The 14,933-nt window shown below is 39.4% G+C and overlaps 1 protein-coding gene across 3 annotated transcripts in view; it reads left to right on the forward strand.

Annotated features, from left to right (window-relative positions):
• LOC148508608 (uromodulin-like) overlaps positions 1-13,173 on the forward strand; it is a 96,802-nt gene extending 83,629 nt beyond the window's left edge. For all 3 annotated transcript variants that reach the window (XM_088444306.1, XM_088444307.1, XM_088444308.1), the window contains 4 exons: positions 551-629; positions 4,742-4,774; positions 6,814-6,846; positions 11,549-13,173. In XM_088444306.1, coding sequence (XP_088300432.1) covers positions 551-629; positions 4,742-4,774; positions 6,814-6,846; positions 11,549-11,616 — 213 coding nt within the window. In that variant the 3' untranslated portion in view covers positions 11,617-13,173. The remainder of the gene's footprint in view (positions 1-550; positions 630-4,741; positions 4,775-6,813; positions 6,847-11,548) is intronic.
• Positions 13,174-14,933: the final 1,760 nt, after the last annotated feature.

Raw genomic sequence — 14,933 nt, forward strand, 5'->3', positions numbered from 1 at the left:
CAATGTACAATGATATATTCCCACTGCCAGCATATTTAACCACACTGGAGCCTATACAAATACATTTTGTAATATTAAATTGACTAGTACCTAGAACCATAGAAGCACAATATATAACAAACCCATTTCTGACCCTTACAGTTCTTAATCTAGCTGAATAACAGTACTACTGTATGTAACTATTGTAACTACATTTTTTTTTCATGAACACAGAATTTAACTAAATTAAAATGGAAATATATTTTTGATCTGCCAACAAATAAAAGACCAAGGGGTAAATTTACTAAAGTGAGAGTTTTTAGAAGTGAGTTTTAAAAGTGATGTTGCCAATAGCAACCAATCAGATTCTACTTAACATTTAACTAGCACCTTCAAGAAGATAATAGCTAGAATCTGATTGGTTGCTATGGGCAACATCACTTTTAAAACTCACTTCTAAAAACTCTCACTTTAAAAAATGTACTTACACAAATAATTAATTTTGTCATTAGGGTATACAGTAGCATTTGTTTATTAAGGTTTTGAATCTTGATATACATATCTATTACAGTCATGCTCAGGAATTGGGTCCCGAAGTGCATCAACAGATGAAAGCTATCAGATGAAAGTTGGTCCAATTGTTTGTAAAGGTATGTTTCCAAGCTGCTAGAAAATAAATGTCCTACTTTCTAAGAAGTCAATAACTAAAGATGGATATCTAATTAAAAGGTTAGACATTAGAGGGAAAAAAACTGAAATGAAAAGTCAGTTATATACAATGTAATAAATAGTAAATCAGTTGAGGTCAAGGTGGATTTTTCTATAAGCTAATTTGATGTATTAATGTAGCAATTGTATCATTTCCTTTCAAGTTCTGGGCCTGACTTACAGATTTACGGTACAGGCACAGACGCTGAGTCTTTGTACGCAGCAGCTGTGCTAAAATATCCACTGGAAGCATCTTAAGTAAAAAGACGACTACTGCTGGCTTCTCTGATTTGCTGCTGTGTCCAAAGACACAACTTCAGATCACCTGCATGATCATTGGACAATTGAGAAACCCTATGGTTACTCAACAGTACGTCAAAATCGCTGCCAGGGCCAGTGACGCTGTGTCCATGGACACAGCCACTGGCTTCAGCACGCCCAGAAAATGGGGCAGACATGCCCCCATTTTCTGCAACACTCCCAGTCGCCGCCCCAAAATGCCAATAGCATGTCAATTATGCTGCGTTTTTGGGGCACTACAACCGACATTGCAGGACCAGATCTACACATGCGCAAATCATGAAAAATCTGAGATTTACGTAAATATTTACTTGATATAAATCTCTGAATCAGGCACTCTGTCTCTTTCAGGGTCTCACTTGCTACAATTCACCTACAATAAATTAGAAGTGACAGAGTAAGGGCAAATAGACAGGACCCTTGTGGGGCACTAATACAACATATGAAATCAGTAAATTTCGATATTTGCTAAAACTTAGCTTTCAATAAAATATATCAAAGATAAAATGAAAGAGCTCACATATATTACAAAGAAACAACAACACACAAACAAATAATGGCACAAATCAGTGATATATTGTCAAAAATGAATTCTTGGTCCCATAGTTGTTGAAATACATATATGGTTCAGACTCATCAGATGTATACTTTAAATATCCACATATTTGTGTGTATGATTAAAATCATACTAAATCCAATTGGGAACAGTTGGCAAACATCATATAGTCTATCTAAAGTGTATGCTTAAAAAATAGTGCAATACTATCCCCTGGCAAAAATATGTTGGATATATTAAACTCCAAAGGAAATCAAATCCTTAATGAAAGTAAGCAGCAGTCACCACGTCAATACCAAACATAAGTAGCTCATCAATTCACATGGTCTTCAGAAAGGATTATCATATCCATAGTGCAATATATCATGTGTGTAAATCTAGGAACAATTAGTATACAACATATTTAAGGCATTATATGATAAAGAGCAACCATATTCCTGTAAGAGAAATTGAAGACCAGTGTGATTTAGTAAAGAATGGGACTCAGAACTAAGGCAATAATGAAAATTTCCTAATGACCAACAGGAGCTTGTTGCCTTAATCATATAATCTGTGTACAATTAGCACTGATTATATATATATGCGTGTATCCTTTGGTAGCCGGTAGTGTGAATCATGCTTTCATATATACAATTAAGCCTGCATTTGGACAGAGATCAGTATGATCAGATCCATGATCATCAGATTGAGATAGATTCACCTCACATAGACAAGTGGCTACTGCATATTATGTACAGATGCAGTGAATAATATGAGAGCGGACTTACTGAGAGTACATAGGGGTATAGAAGAGAGTAAGTTATATCTGCTATTGAGCGATCCATCCAGAATCTGCCTGTTACAAACTATTGCAGGCAGACAAACTGTAGTTTCAGGCTGAATAAGAGTATCGGAAATGCAAGCTGTAGGAACGTGGGGGAAGGGAAAAAAACACTGGCCTGGGGTGCTGCTGCTCGAAGCATGTGTGCCTGTGCCACACAGAGAACTAAAGGTGCACATCCACTAGGCGATTTTAATGAGCGATTGAACGATTATGACATTGTAATCATTCAATCGCTCATTAATCGTGCACTCCATTGTCGGAAATAACAACGATGCTGGTCATTTCCGACATCAATCAGCGCCTGTACATGACAGTCAATCTGCCGATAACAAAAGATTAGCTATGTTCAGGGATGAAGGAGGGTTCCTGCACTGAACAACATATCATTCAATACAGGCACTGCAGGGGAAGAGGAATGACTACAATGTTGTAATCGTACTGTCATTACCCCATCACCTAGTGGATGCGCACCTTATGGGTGAGTTTTCTCTGCTCAGGTCCCTAACCCCTGAAAGGAGAAAAAAGTATAACAGGACACTGTATATGGGTCTCTCTCCTAGAGCTGCCTGTTGCTAGTGAAGTGCAGGCTAGACCCGGGGAGTAAGAAAACAAATGTGCCTGTAGAAAGTGAAAAAGGTACCTTAGCTGCTGCTGAGTGCCTGGTGACAGAGTGCAGAGGGTCACAGCTGTGTCTCCATCCCCTCCAGCCAGATGTATGTTTCACAGCATGAGACTTTGTCAATGGATGCTTCTAATTTAGAAGCAAATAATATGCCCTATAGTAATGCCCACCATTTCTGTACTAGGTGCAGCCAATGCACATGTCTGTTGTCCAAATATCCCTCAAGTATGCAGGTCTGCTTATTGCAGGATTTCCCCAATGGCATCTAAAGTCACACTCTGCACAATGCTGATTCTAAGTCAAATAAATAAATATGGTATATATGCTGTATATTCAAGCACCTCTGCTTACACTTTGTGCAATTGATAATTGTTGGGATTTACTTATAGAGCAAAATAACAAAATTACTCTGACGTTAACTTTGAGGTTCATATGATAGCACAAGCAGGGCCAAATTAACCATCAGCCTAGTAAAGCAGAACCAAGCAAGATATATTGTCCATATTAACTATCTATCTATCTATCTATCTATCTATCTATCTATCTATCTATCTATCGGATCACCATTAATTTATGGTATCAGGCCTTGGTATTTTCAGAGGGAGTGTCCATGCCCTATCATACAGTACCTATTGTACTCCCACACAGATGCTATGCCCCCTTGGCTAGACTGGACTGTAGGACCACCCTAGATCCGCCCCCACCCATATAGTATATATCCATCCATTCACCCATACTTATATCAATCCATCCATTCATCCATCTGTCCATCCATCCACCCTCACATCTACTTTATCTGCACCCTTTCCTGGGCATGATGAAATAAGATGCTTACTTTAGTAAACTTTTGTCATTTCATAGATTGTTATACAAATGGCAGCTAGAAGCTGATTGGATGCTTTGTCATCTTCTCCATTTAATATCTCTCCAAGGCTTGATACATCTCCCCTTTAGTAATGTTATCTACTTGGTATTTTTTTATGTTTAATACAAAATCTGTATATTTCCATTGTATATAATGTAATATCATAAAGTTTAAGGAGCATCAAGATGGAGGGACCAAAACAACCTGGAAGTCTGGCAGTTGTGGTTTATAATGGGGACAGATAAGGTGGTGCCCTGTGACTTACACCATTTGAGATAGATTACACAGAGGGGGGAAACAAGTGAGGAGGCAGGAGGCCACACTCATGTAGCTTTTGCAGACACTGATAGGACATTTACAGTTAAATATAAAACACTAATGTTAAATGGAGATAAGTGAAGCTGGTTGAAACTTTGTGGGCTAAATATTTCAATGCTGCACTTTCTGCAGTGTTATTTGGCATGGTTACTAATGGAGATTCCTGGTGTGATAAACATGATCAATTGTATTTTCCACGTGACATTTTAGTTAAAATGTTGACATTTGCTGGGTCATGGCCAGGATTATACTGATTTGTGACTAAATAAAACGAAATTAGCCACAGAATGTGTAGCATATAATGTGTCAGTAATAAAAGATACAATATGACAATCATGCCCATTGGGGCAGGAGGTATGAAGTAAAGCTGTTCTAGATTACACAGTTCACAAGGCAGTACATACTGTAGTTTATTGTTTTTATAGGAAACTGGAAAATGACTTTAGTTTATGTTCATTCCTGTGATTATCTGCGGTTGCTTAAATAGTTAGTAGCACTTTATAAACTGTTACATATTTCTTCTGACTCTTACAAAATATGCTTTTTTAATTAAAATTGATTGTTTTACAGATTCAACTTGTATGACATCTTCGGGCTCTGTTGGTAAGAATATCTATTTACATTTTAACAATTATAATTGTACTTATGCCATTCTTTGTATAAAAAGCAGCTCAATACTCAATACATTCAGACAGTGGCAGACAGCATAATCAATCCACAATCTTTGATCCTGGCAAAGCTTATTATACAGAGATTACAAACAGCAGGGTAGATTGATTGAAGCCACACAGTGCCAATGTGGGCGAGCCCCCTTCTCTCTTAGAATGGGACTCCAGTCCCGGCATCCCCAGCCCGATGGCAGCACTGCTAGATATGGTCTTCAATGTTGTCTGCAGAGTGATTTCGGGGAGTGATTCAGCTGTGGATGTAGTGACAGGGATCATGCAGATTCCTAATTATTGGGAATCTGAACATGTGCCTGACACGTACTGCACATGTGCAGTACAGATCTGCAATCCTGCACACAGTCTGGCAGAAGGTTATCAGTGATTAACAGTCTGCTGCCATTTATGGGTGGGGAGGGGGAAGTGACTTTTGGTTTGCCAAGATGGAGGCATGTTGTCATCATTTGGGGGAGTCAAGAGGCCAGGAACTCCATTTGCTGATGGAGATTTCCTGGCCTATTTTACTCATCTGCGGTAGCCGGCTTGCATGACCCCATATTCACTCAGCCAACCAAAGGGATTGCAGATGATCTGATGCTCCATGGATTCAGCTTGGATCAGTAATGCTTGCAAAAGGCATTACTGCTGCATTACCAGCTGTCACAGCTGCTAACATGTTAGCAGCTGCGATAGCATATCCGTCCACATCTGAATAACCCCCTCTGTTCTGCAGTGATTCTGCAGTGATTTCTGAAACTCAAGTGATTTTGGAAGCTATGCTAATTGTTGTTCTGTAAGTCAGTCTACTCCTGATATACCCCATGCCAAACGGTATGCGAATATACCTTCCAGCACTGTCATTTACTCCTAATTTGCATACTTATCTAGGTTATAGGCTAGGACAATTTAAAAAAAATGAAGGCAGCAGGTATACTTCAGGGTCCAGTCTTCAACCCGGGCAGTGCTGATTATCCCAGCTGTCCATCTGTCCATCAATCCGTCCTCACATCTACTTTATCTGCACCCTTTCCTGGGCATGATGAAATCAGATGCTTACTTTAGTAAACCTTTGTCATTTCATAGACTGTTATACAAATGGCAGCTAGAAGCTGATTGGATGCTTTGGTCATCTTCTCCACTTAATCTCTCTCCAAGGCTTGATACATCTCCCCTTTAGTAATGTTATCTACTTGGTATTTTTTTATGTTTAATACAAAACCTGTATATTTCCATTGTATATAATGTAATATCATAAAGTTTAAGGAGCATCAAGAGGGAGGGACCAAAATACCCTGAAAGTCTGGCAGTTGTGGTTTATAATGGGGACAGATAAGGTGGTGCCCTGGAACTTACACCATTTGAGATAGATTACACAAAGGGGGGAAACAAGTGAGGAGGCAGGAGACCACACTCATGTAGCCTGTGCACACACTGATAGGACATTTACAGTTAAATATAAAACACTAATTTTAAATTGAGATAAGTGAAGCTGGTTGAAACTTTGTGGGCTAAATATTTCAATGCTGCACTTTCTGCAGTGTTATTTGGCATGGTTACTAATGGAGATTCCTGGTGTGATAAACATGATCAATTGTATTTTCCATGTGACATTTTAGTTAAAATGTTGACATTTGCTGGGTCATGGCCAGGATTATACTGATTTGTGACTAAATAAAACGAAATTAGCCACAGAATGTGTAGCATATAATGTGTCAGTAGTAAAAGATACAATATGACAATCATGCCCATTGGGGCAGGAGGTATAAAGTAAAGCTGTTCTACATTACACAGTTCACAAGGCAGTACATACTGTAGTTTATTGTTTTTATAGGAAACTGGAAAATGACTTTAGTTTATGTTCATTCCTGTGATTATCTGCGGTTGCTTAAATAGTTAGTAGCACTTTATAAACTGTTACATATTTCTTCTGACTCTTACAAAATATACTTGTTTTAATTAAAATTGATTGTTTTACAGATTCAACTTCTTTGTCATCTTCAGGCTCTGTTGGTAAGAATATCAATTTACATTTTAAAAATGATAATTGTACTTATGCCATTCTTTGTATAAAAAGCAGCTCAGCACTCAATACATTCAGACTGTGGCAGACAGCATAATCAATCCACAATCTTTGATCCTGGCAAAACTTATTATACAGAGATTACAAACAGCAGGGGAGATTGATTGAAGCCACACAGTGCCAATGTGGGTGAGCCCCCTTCTCTCTTAGAATGGGACTCCAGTCCCGGCATCCCCAGCCTGATGGCAGCCCTGCTAGATATGGTCTTCAATGTTGTCTGCAGAGTGATTTCGGGGATTGATTCAGCTGTGGATGTAGTGACAGGGATCACACAGATTCCTAATTATTGGGAATCTGAACATGTGCCTGACACGTACTGCACATGTGCAGTACAGATCTGCAATCCTGCACACAGTCTGGCAGAAGGTTATCAGTGATTAACAGTCTGCTGTCATTTATGGGTGGGGAGGGGGAAGTGACTTTTGGTTTGCCAAGATGGAGGCATGTTGTCATCATTTGGGGGAGTCAAGAGGCCAGGAACTCCATTTGCTGATGGAGATTTCCTGGCCTATTTTACTCATCTGCGGTAGCTGGCTTGCATGACCAGATATTCACTCAGCCAACCAAAGGGATTGCAGATGATCTGATGCTCCATGGATTCAGCTTGGATCAGTAATGCTTGCAAAAGGCATTACTGTGGCATTACCAGCTATCACAGCTGCTAACATGTTAGCAGCTGCGATAGCATATCCGTCCACATCTGAATAACCCCCTCTGTTCTGCAGTGATTCTGCAGTGATTTCTGAAACTCAAGTGATTTTGGAAGCTATGCGAATTGCTGTTCTGTAAGTCAGTCTACTCCTGATATACCCCATGCCAAACGGTATGAGAATATACCTTCCTGCACTGTCATTTACTCCTAATTTGCATACTTATCTAGGTTATAGGCTAAGACAATTTAAAAAAATGAAGGCAGCAGGTATACTTCAGGGTCCAGTCTTCAATCCGGGCAATGTTGGTTATCCCAGCTACAGATGTGTCCACATACATATTACCTCCGTATGTTACAAGTCGCATTAAAAAAATAGCGCCATGTGACTCAGTAATGCAGAGACTATTTGTGTGCGACTTTTTACCTTCGAATACATCTTCTTTGCAAAGTCATGTGAATAGGACGCACAAGCAGCTTCTGCTGATTAAAATTATATGTGGCATGCCTATATTCTGTGTGTACCTGCGGGTGTATCTGCATGGGAACTACTACATTAGTGTCAGTGACTGTGACACTTTAATGTAGCATTTTGCATGCAGGTACACTTATATTTATGTCTGCAATGGTCTACCATTGCAACATTATAGGAAAGTTTTAAAAGGCTTGAACAGCATTCCAGTTATATAACCTCAAAAATATTTTAACTGCTGTAGATCATATTTTCTCAATATCTTTTTCTCACTCAAAGCAGTGTGAGTCTGATAAAGGAGTACCCAAGCCCCAAGAGGTACCTTAGGGTGATTCAAGGGCTACTATATGGCATTAATTAACTCAAAATAACACAAATTTGCTTATACTGTAAAGAATAAATTACTTTAGTTATCACACGTGAGTATATTTTAATAAAAACATTTATGGGGACATTCTTGAGCTGAGCTCTGTGTTAATTAAACTAGGTTTTTTTCCCAGATCACCCACACCCTTTAAGTACTGTACACACCAGTGACTGGAGCTTAAATTTGGTGGGCCATCTGTCTCAATCTCAACCCATAGAGCATACAAAAGAAGGATCTGTTGCACAGGACAATTAAAAATTTTGTTCAAGAGTAACCCCAAATACTAATAATTTTCAAATCAGAATTATAAATGGGGGTGCAACCACAGATTTAAAAGATACTTTATTCACAATTCTTACTATACATTTTTAATAACTACATTTTGCTTTGCTTTCTATATTATCGAAGTATTGAGTCTTAAAGAATTAAATAACGGTTATATTTTAATCTGTGCGCTTTATACAGATCCCTATTCATTATTTTGTCTAATAAAATCTCAACCCATGCAGCAGGCTGTCTGAAGCCCCTGTTACTGCCAGATCGACTAGTGATGACATGCACCTTTGCACAAACTTTGCACTATGCACTTTAAGGTGGCACCATTTTCCCTTTGCCGTAGATAGGGCTGCCATCAGAAATTGTGGGGTCTGGTACTGACAAAATAGGCAGCCCCTCCAAGGATGCCCAGTATTTTTGAGCTACATGAAAAAGCTGCCAGCATTTACCCTGCATGAAAAATAAAACATTGCACCCCTTGCAGTACAATATGGTTTGTCCAGGTGCAAAGTTACAGTACCTGGTTTTTTTTTATGCTTTTCTTCCAACTCTGAATCAATTCTCTGCAGAACTTTCCAAGCATAGACTTACTGTACTAAGGAAAATGGTGAACTTGTAGGGTTAGCACTAAAGGGAAGTACTGTGGGCCTAATTCAAACCTGGTCGCAAGTGCTGAGCACTCGCAACTGGGTCGATGGTGGCCCAGAGCACATGCACACGATGGAGATGGCTCCGTCGTGCACATATGCAAGACCCGGATAGCGACGGGCAAACCGTCACTCCGGGTCTCGTACCAAAGGGGGCGTGCTGTCGATGTTGAGTGACAGCATGCCCCCTTTGGTGGGCGGGCCAGGGAGATGGCTGCCCAAACGGAGGCATTCCCATGTGAACGCCTACCATTTGGGGCCAGCCCCACTGACATCACAAGTGATGTCAGTGGAGAGATTCCGGCTCTGTTAGAGCTGAAATCTCTCTGGGGCTTGCGACAATGAGACCCTACCACAAGGGTCTCGTCGCAAGCCTGATGGTTGCAATGGTCTTGACCATTGCGACCATCTTCCTGGCTGCTTGCTGTAGCTGTGGGTGGTCACCCACAGCTATGCGAGCGGCCAGGAGGCCGTTCTAAAAAAAAAAATGGCGTCCCTGATTAAGAGCGAGTGCTCTGTAAGAGCGTCCAGCTCTGAATCAGGCCCTGTTTTCCCATGAGGCCCACCAGCTGGCTGACCCAAAACACTCCCTCTATGAGACAATTTTTAAACCTCCAAACATCCACACCCAGGGGAACTGAACATTAAACACAACTGACAACAGGGGTAGGTCATCAATTAAACATTATCTTCACATCTAATATTTTTTCCAGCAAGCATAGTTGATGGGAATAGTTTTATGAGCAACTGCAAGTAATATAAAAATACTTTGGATTCTAATTGCCTGTTCCTTAAGCTTAATTAATAGTTTTGAGCCAACGCCAGCACGTGTAATACACACACATACTTAAAATAGCTTTTGAAGTGGTATAAATGTCCAAGATATGACAAGTTACAGCTAGTCTCTGTTGGAGATATCCGTTGGACTAGCTAACCCTCTGAAAATCAAGTGGCACCGTTTGATATTATGCCTGTCCACCAGAAATCCATTTTATGAAACTTATTGCTGTAAAATGTTGCTTCCAAGACATTGGAAATCCACCTTCATCTGTGTCTGATTGGTTTTCAAAATTAAACAAAGCTGTAAAGTGTTGATTCCAAATCATTGGAGATCTTCCACTCCTCCATATTTGTCTGAATGGTCTCCATAATTAATTTTGGCATGGACATGGAAGAGGTTAGTTTCTTTGTGGGGCAGCTATGAGAACCTCCACATTGTATTGGTGCCCCATATAGCGTACTTGGTATGCATATCACTTGTAGATATGAATGGCAGGAACTGTGGATTGTGTCCCAGGCTGTTAAGTACATGGGCTGCATAAGGATTTTATATTTATTACAGTGTAGCATATGTGGCCTCAATGGCATTGCTGTTAGTTACAGTACTTGCAGTTCTCCATAAGTCCCATGAGTCACACAGATATGTTTTCCCTGCAAGTTACTGACAGTCATGTACAGTCAGACAGTAGATGCAGCTGATAACAGAATGTATTATACAATCCTGCCCTCCTATATACATGTAAGCTTTGTCTGGATCAGCGGTTCTCAACTCCAGTCCTCAAGTACCACCAACAGGTTATATTTTGTGGATTTCTTTAATCATGCACAGGTGAGTTCATTTACAGTAGTTTGCTGGGTCAGTAATGATCCCATCTGCTTTCACTGACAGAAATCCTCAAAACATGACCTGTTGGCAAAACATGAGGGTTGAGCTTGAGCCAAACTGTAGTTCTCTTTGTTATTAGTGATTAAGGGGTCTATTTTTATTTGGTGGAAGTAGAGCCTTTTAAACTAATATTTATGTTTTCCAGCACAGTGACTCAGATAGGAGCCTATCCTGGCAATGGGTTTGGCAGTAAAGTGATAGCTACAAGGCCACACATGAACAGTATGATTTCACAAATTACAGGGAGGGGAAAGGCTGTGAGGGAATGATCTTCTGATCCCTCGCCAATGATGCTCTCATGATAGGGACACGATGCCTAGCACCATCTAAAGATAGAATTATCTATCTGGGCAAACCTATAGAAAACTAAATTGCCCAGAATGATGGGGGCTATGATTTGCAGTGTTAATTTGCATTAAACATTTCTTAACTTGCCCCAATCATTAAACCATGAATTTACCTTTATTAAAACATTTTGTTAAGCCTTAGTGGTTTATTTAGTAAACATTATTGTCACAATTTCTAGTGATGACAAAATGTCTTCTTATTTTTCAGGTAAACGTCCTTCTTGCGCTCTACTTGGCCTTGTTCTCTTCCTGCTGATAAAGGCTGCATTAGTTTAACATCTCCAGCACAAACATTGCTTACATGATATGCATTCATACTATATATAATCTTTATTTGTGCTGTTTAAAATAGAATCAAATGTTAAGAAGAGGGATTTATGTGATTATTTTGCATAACAGATCTACTATAAATGTGAAAATCATCCAAACTCAGACCAATACATTCTCATGGGCTACATTACTAGGGGAAGGGAAGTACTGTAATACAGTATGTCTTATTAGGGCAGGCAGTCGGGATGCCGATGGTCTAAATGCCAGCCGTCGGCATCCCAACTGTCTAATCCTTGCAAGAATCTAATGACAGGCATGGAAATCCTGACGCCTCTCACTTTACCTACGCCGGGAGCCCAACGCCCGACATCCCGATCGAAGGTAAGCTGGGCACGGACGTCCACGCGGGGGGGAGGGTTAGGTTATGGGCTCCCAGGGCAGTCTTAGGGTTAGGCACCCCCCCTGGGAGGGCTAGGGTTAGGCTAGGGGAAGGGGAGGTTAGGGTTAGGCACCCTCGGGGGGAGGTTAGGGTTATGCAGCCCCCCGGTTGACTTAGGTTTAGGCTGTGGGGAAGGGGGGGTTAGGTTTATGCCCTGACAGGGGGGGAGGTTAAGGTTAGGCACCCCTAAGCGAGGGTTAGGTAGGGGGGGTTAGGTTAGTGAATAGGAAAATACTTACCTGTCGGGAATAGAATCGCCGGTCTTCCAGCGTCCGGCAGTATTTCATACCAATCCCCTTATTAGCAATGTTCCATGTAAACTAAGAAATCAAAAAAGAGTTAAAAGGTTGATCTAATACTCTATTTTACATTAGAGATTAATAATCCTCAATTTACATTACACATCAGATATCTGTCAACCATCTCTATTATATACATCATTAATTAGGAATTGGAGTACTCAGTTTATCCATAGCCAAAGGATCAGACTATTTTAAGTTAAATCTTTCATAAAGCTTATACTTGCCCAATAAATTAGCCCATGTTTTTGTTTTATTATTATGACATCTGATATGGAAAAATTAAAATGGCTTAGGGGAGAATTGATTAAGCAAACATGTATGCATTGTTATTTAGCATTAATAGCTTATCAAGATGGATTCACAATAGGTAAAATGATCAGCAATTTGCTCCTAAATGCCAGAAAACAGATGAAAATGGTCGGTCAGACAAGTTTTGTAAATGTTTGATCTAAACAATTTGTTCAAACAACAGTTTTTGTCCATTTTCTGGCATTTGGGAGCAAATTGCTGATTGTTATTTACTTTCATACCTTACCAGATTTTCATTCCAACCAATCAACTAGTTGGATGGTTGGACAGAAAATCTTTGTGTGTATGCAGCTTAAATGTTAGGAAAGCACTTAGCATAAAACTATAATGAACCATTAAGATGTATTTTTTTCTTAGGCTGAAAATATAGTCATGTTGTATGTATTCATCATTTATGTTATAAAGCTTGTGAGACCATCTTAATGGGTATCAGTCCTTATTGTATTGCCATCCATGCATTAATTGTATCTGCAAATCTTTTAAATAAACAATTTTACTATTGTATTTCAACTATATACTTGTGGACATTTAGAATTGGATCAAAATATATTTCCATATCACATCTCAGAAATACCTTTTGTAGGACATTCTGAGGATACACCTTGGTTGCTCAGTGGGTAGAATTTGTGTCAAACAGCTCTGGTGTCATTGGTTTGATTCTCGCCAGGACCCTATCTGTGTGGAGTTTGTATGTTATTCCCTTGTTTGTGTGGGTTTCTTCTGAATGATCTAGATCCCTCCCAAAATTAAAAAAACATACTGATACTGTATGTTATTTAGCCTTAAAAGTTTAACCCTAGGGGGTGTGTCTATGTATAGGGAATAACAATTGTAGGCTGTACTGGTTATAAATAAAACAAGATGCCGTTTTCTGGCTATTTTTGAGTGACATAGTGGGTCTCTCTCACATTCTGAGGAAATGGTTAACCTCCTGTAGCCAGGAAGGAACCACACCCTTACCTCAATTAAGACCAGCTAAGATATAAAACCTGGTAAGTTTAGTTATACCCCTTTTTCACCTAAATTCCGGGTCTGACCCGTAATTGGAACAAAGTTCCTATCCGGATCAGACCCGGAATTTTGCCGGCGCCGACTTGGGATATACCCGAGTCAGCGCCACTCACACCGTAGTCGGGTCTTCATAGACCCGGCTTTTGCGGAGTGAAAGTGGTCGCTTAGAGATGACGTCATCTCCAAGCGCCACTGAAGCTGGACCTATCGGCCGGCTAGCAACGCACTCCAGGTCATCGTGTCCCGGAGTGTGCTGTTCTCACTGTAGGGTTTCACGGGCTATGCCCGTGTTTTGACCCTGCTAGTTACCTAGGTTGGATTGCCGGGTCACTCGACCCGGCGATCCAACCCTCTCCCCTTTTACACCAGGGAGCTGCCGAGGTTAACCCTTCAACAACCCGGGTTTTAGCTCCAGTGTAAAAGGGGTATAAGTCAGTGGAAATGTGAGAACAAACAAGGATAGTGGTTCGGAGCACTGGTCACACATATAAAATATAACCTTTATTAAATTCCATATAAAATTATAACATAAACATATAACCCATAAATAAGTGGAATATTAAGATAGAAAACAAAAATCATTTTAACAATAAGTGACAGGGACTGAATAGACAAAAAGGGAGGTTATGCACAATTATTCACTAGGTGTATAAGCAGAAAGAAAAAAGTGATTATTTGTCCCATTGAATCGGTCAGGTCACATAAGGTTGACTGTACTATTGGCAATTGTAACAGGAAGATGTAACACAGTTATACATATATATTTATTTAATACAATGAATATTGTTCTAACAAATATCCTACTACTGCTGATCCGGAAAGCATTATATACAATAGTTGTTCTATTTAATAATTAATATGCCTCCACACTATCATTAACTGCAATAATTTTCTGCACTTTATTTCCTATGCTGTTACTCACATTTTTTTTATGTCATACACAAGTTTTGTCTAAGTTTATTTAACACGTTTAAAGATTGTTGTTATGATATGTTCCTTAGGAAACACAATATATGTATTATTCTTTATGTGTATATATATATATATATATATATATATATATATATATATATACAGTTATCATTTGCCAGTTGCTGCAAGCATATTAATTAAGTAGCACAGGAATGAAAATTTAATTCTAAGATATTTTGAGCTTAATTCAATAGTTATATGTGTGTATTAAATTATGATTCCTATTAAGGTGGAAACTACACTTTTTAGATAACATTACATAGATTACATTTGTTGAAACCTGTATTATT

Source organism: Taudactylus pleione, unplaced genomic scaffold, assembly GCF_031769625.1.
Source record: "Taudactylus pleione unplaced genomic scaffold, aTauple2 ptg000353l, whole genome shotgun sequence".
NCBI lineage: Eukaryota > Metazoa > Chordata > Amphibia > Anura > Myobatrachidae > Taudactylus > Taudactylus pleione.